Here is a 4,629-nt window from a genome sequence, read left to right as displayed (position 1 = left end):
ATGGAAACAATAAATGATATTGCAAGTGTATTTACTTCTATCTGTTATGTTTTCGTCATTACCTACGTAGCTACTTTTGTTATAATTATTATGCACACGTCTTTGGAAGGAAAATTTGTGTTTTATCCTTCATTAGTCGTATTAGTTGTCTCTTTGATCACATTTTCTGCAACTGCTTCGATGATATGTACATCGGTGAGTAGTATCCAAATTTTTTAAGTATTAAAAAATTAAAATATTAAAAGTGTAATTTAAAAAGTACTATTTATCATTTTGCTATATGTTTTGATGCGATATAAGAATATCAGTTATAAAATTATAATTTACTACTATTAGGCTAGGAAATGTCTGGAAGAGACTAGGTACTTTGACTCTCTGAATTTGCCATTCATCGATAAAATGCGGGTAAGTGAGTAACAATTCAACAGAACATTTTATTTTATTTGACAGTAGTATTAAGTGTTGATCACACCTGATACACGACAACAATATTATTATATTTACAGCTTTTGTGCTTTCTAAAGAGATTGTGATCCAGACAACTGGGAGTAGAAGTTCTGGATTTCATAATTACTAAGCAATTTGCTTACAGGGTAGAACAGTTTTTTGTTATTTTCATACGTAAGTTTAATATAAATAGAAAGTTGTTAAATCTAATCGAATTCTACATTTCAGATAATAAAAGCAACTTTTAGTTTCTTCGGCACTCTGAAAACCATAAACGGTTTCGAACAGACTGAAGTCTGTCTATTGGCCAATGGCACTGATAAGCTAAATTTGATGATACAAAATCTGACTTAAATTGCAATATTTAGTGAGAGTAAACACGACGAATTTAAGGAATCGAAGAAAATTATAAGTAGTTTGAAAATTCTGTGTAGTGTTTTTATTTTGAATATGTTGCCACATTCTGTAAATTTACGGATTGTTTATTATTTCATTTAAAGCATTTTTTATGACTTTTCAGCGAAATTGAAAATGTTCGGCTTAATTTCTCTGAAAAAGTGAGTTCATATTATAAGTATTTTAGAAAGTGTTAACACTGTATTTTGGAAAAATTAGATAAGAAAGTAGTATCAGTATATCATAGTTGTCATATTTCTATGACTATTATTAGTAAATTAGGGTTAGGGTGAGACTATGCAGACGCGAGCGAGCGAAAATATGTGGCGAGAAGAGGCGAGACGCGATAAATATCAAAACCTGTCAGATATGCGCGAGAACCAGAAATTCGCTCTCGCCAAGTGTTATTTCTCGCTTCTCGTTTGTGCATGGTTTTCCTTTGAGAAAACTAAATCGCTCGCAATCTCTCGCTCGCTCTAAATTCGCGTCTGCATAGTCGCACCCTTACGGACGTTGGACTTGGACTACGGAAAATGGAACACTGTCGTGTCACCTTTAGAACTTAGAGCAATCACAATCAATACAGTGTTAACATACAGCGTTAACAACTGTATGTTAAGATGTATTATCAATTTATATAAGATAGATTATAGAGGATCAGCTGGCTATAATAAGAGTAGTTAATGACGAAACAATAGTAGTAATTTCAAATTGTTTGTTGTTCTACACGAAATTGTATATTTCATAATTCTATATATTCAGTGGCACCATAACACTTCTTACATATATTGTTACATGTACGCAAAGCCTAATAACACTAAATTATAAAAAAAAAATTACCAAGTAACTGGTAGATACAGAATGTCATTTTACACTACAAAAAATGTCGTTCTCTAATGGAAACTTTTCGTTTCTTAATTTATGATAAACAATAAATTAAAACAAAACATGTAACAGGTAGAATAAATTTCAAGGTTAAGTGTTTATTTTTAGTTTTAAATTATTTAATTCACTAGAGAAATATTTCGTTAGAACAGATCTATTCTGTACATAATTCGCTTTTTTACTCACACTATGGCCAAATTTTGGTTCGCTATCTGCATGACTTTTTTACATCCTTACATCTTGTGCTCCACTATATTTATTCCACTTTCTAATAAATTTGAGACATGATACTTGCACCACATGTAATATTTTTATATATTTGTTGTAAATATGCCATAAATACGAATTCAATACACCTCTTAGCCGTAAACACAAAACTGAAAGCTAAAGTTACATTGATTAGAACCAAGTTTTAAACAGTTGCTATTTCAACTATAAATCCACAAACAGCAGATAATAAAAGAGAAACTTCGAAATATATTTAAATAAGACAAAAAAAAGTATAATTATAAACTAATTTCTTATTTTTGCAAAGATTTTACATTGCGTACATATGAGTAAGTAATGCTTTCTTAACCTAAGACAATAGTCATATTTCCTTTAGAGAAGTGATAACTATAGTATTTTAACCATATATGGCATAACAATAGGGGATGCAGGATAGTGTATTTCTGATAGGCGATATGTAACTTCGATACGTGGTTACAAAGTTTCTCTTTGCTGTAATTCATCAATAACTAGATGTGCGGTATGTCGTTAGTAATGCGTCACTAACTATACTTCATACAATGTTTTCTTCATGAATAAGCATTATTCAAGAACAATTACAACTTTTGAAAGAAAAAATGACGTTTCACCAGCTATTTTTTCTAAACATCAGACATATAAAAGACAACCTGCGTATAAGAAGTATGATATTGTAGTGTTAATATATTATAAATACTTCTATTAAGTTCTCTTATGTTTATATATTTATAACATCGAACGAAGAGTTTTGGCGATTTTAGTCGTAATAAGGTCAGTTTTATTTTAATAATAGCGATACTTTGTTGTTTCTTAAGTTATGAAAANTGCCAGCTAAAACACGTAAAAATAATATTAAAGTAGCCAAGACATAGCCAAATATTGTAGCGCCACATCACTAGCGGACATTTGAAATTTGCCGACTAGGACGGTCGGTTAATCGGTAGTCGGATAATCGAGGCTTTACTGTAATTACAAGTCATCGATGGAGACATTTATTACTAAGTAAGTTTATATAATAAAATTCTAGTTCTTCACGCGTATTTTTCTTAAATTAATTACATTAATTAATGCACAAAATAAAACAATAATCACTTTGTTCATTACTGGTATGATTACAGAAATGGAGATTTGAGGGCCTTTCGTATCGTGCCTATTGCCAGTCAATACACATATAGATTATATCCTGTATACAGTATATAAAAAAAAAACAATGGAAATAGATTAATCAGATTTTATTAATAAATTTCTGTAGCAATTTATTCTTTAATGAATATATGTATTTACAACCAATGAGTAATAAATGTTTCGTTTTATTACAGTTTCATTCTTGGCACGGTTAAGCCAACTTAAACATAATTTGATGATATAGGTCAGTTTTATTTTTTTGATAAAAGTGTATATTCGTAATTTATTCGTATTTCTAACGTTTGAAAATTGAATATGAATAAAATTCTATTTTATAAACACTCGATACCGATAGTTATCCGGTTTAGGTGAAAAAACACAGACTAATTGTACGAGAAAAAAGTAAATACTAAACGATGGCTGTAGGATTGTTGATACATGCCCTAAGCGTTGATTGAAGTCGACATTTCTTTTTCTGTACTGTTCAGTAAACCGATGAAATTTTCCGAAACTTTTCAATGTTTATGTCACTAGGGGAAATAAGGCGTCTCCGAGCCAATGTCTAAGTGATTCATCTGACGTTATTATCTTTTTCGAAGCAACTATTGTACTTTATCCTGTAAATAAGAAAAAATGTAAAGATGAAAAGAACTGATAATTTTTTTAAAATCTTAACAGTACAGTCGACCCCCCTATAATTACGGTCCCTATAATTACGATTCCTATAAAACTACGAAAAAATTGCTACCGGTATCCGTGAAAAATAGTAAAAGTTCCCTATAAACACCTCAAACGTCATCGGGCAGCCGAACTACTTTCCCGCCGTCGGTAGCGCCACGCTATGGAGAGATTTCTATCGTCTGGACAGTATTATATAAATTATATATAAATTAGGTACTGTACATATAATTATATATTAATTATATATAAATTAGGTACTGTATATATAATTATATATTAACTTATTGTAACTTTGTTATAATTAAATATATAATTTCCGCCGTCTAGCGTGGCGCCACGCTACGGAGATTTTTACGCTAACTATCGTCTGTCAGTATGTAAATTAGGTACCGTAAGTCTAATACAGTACTGTAATTTTATACATTTCTTGTGAAAGAAACATTTCTTATTCAACGGCGATTAAAATTATTTATATTAATGATGTCTCCGAAGTTCTACGAAGTTTTCACAGAAAAATAAGTTGTTAGAAATCGGCCGCTCTTTGCTGAGCTGTTCCGCGACGAAAACAATGTTGAGCAATGGCAATGTCGAATGGTGACACTCGGTAAGTAATCCTACAATTTTTTGTTTATAGCGTAGTTTATACGGATTATTCCCAAAAAATATATACGTATTTTGGAAATGTTGAGTCGGATTAGTCTAGAATCGATTAATTTTATGGAAGAAAATCTTTCAAACAGCCGTAGTCCGTAAACTTGATACGTGTCGGGTTGTGATTGGAAGGATTCGTAAGAAAGCGGATTCCTAGAGAATGGAACGTATCTCTATCTTATAGGGGGGTCGACTGTA

The 4,629-nt window shown here is 31.0% G+C and overlaps 1 protein-coding gene across 1 annotated transcript in view; it reads left to right on the top strand.

Moving 5' to 3' along the window:
- The window catches only part of LOC111636671 (organic cation transporter-like protein), a 20,771-nt gene continuing 16,142 nt past the window's right edge, over positions 1–4,629 (top strand). The window contains exons 1-2 of the mRNA XM_023381961.1: positions 1–195; positions 337–405. Coding sequence (XP_023237729.1) covers positions 1–195; positions 337–405 — 264 coding nt within the window. The remainder of the gene's footprint in view (positions 196–336; positions 406–4,629) is intronic.

The sequence above is a fragment of the Centruroides sculpturatus genome, unplaced genomic scaffold, assembly GCF_000671375.1.
Source record: "Centruroides sculpturatus isolate CEXI.00-Female unplaced genomic scaffold, Cexi_2.0 scaffold1030, whole genome shotgun sequence".
NCBI lineage: Eukaryota > Metazoa > Arthropoda > Arachnida > Scorpiones > Buthidae > Centruroides > Centruroides sculpturatus.
This window is presented reverse-complemented; position numbering and strand designations above follow the sequence as displayed.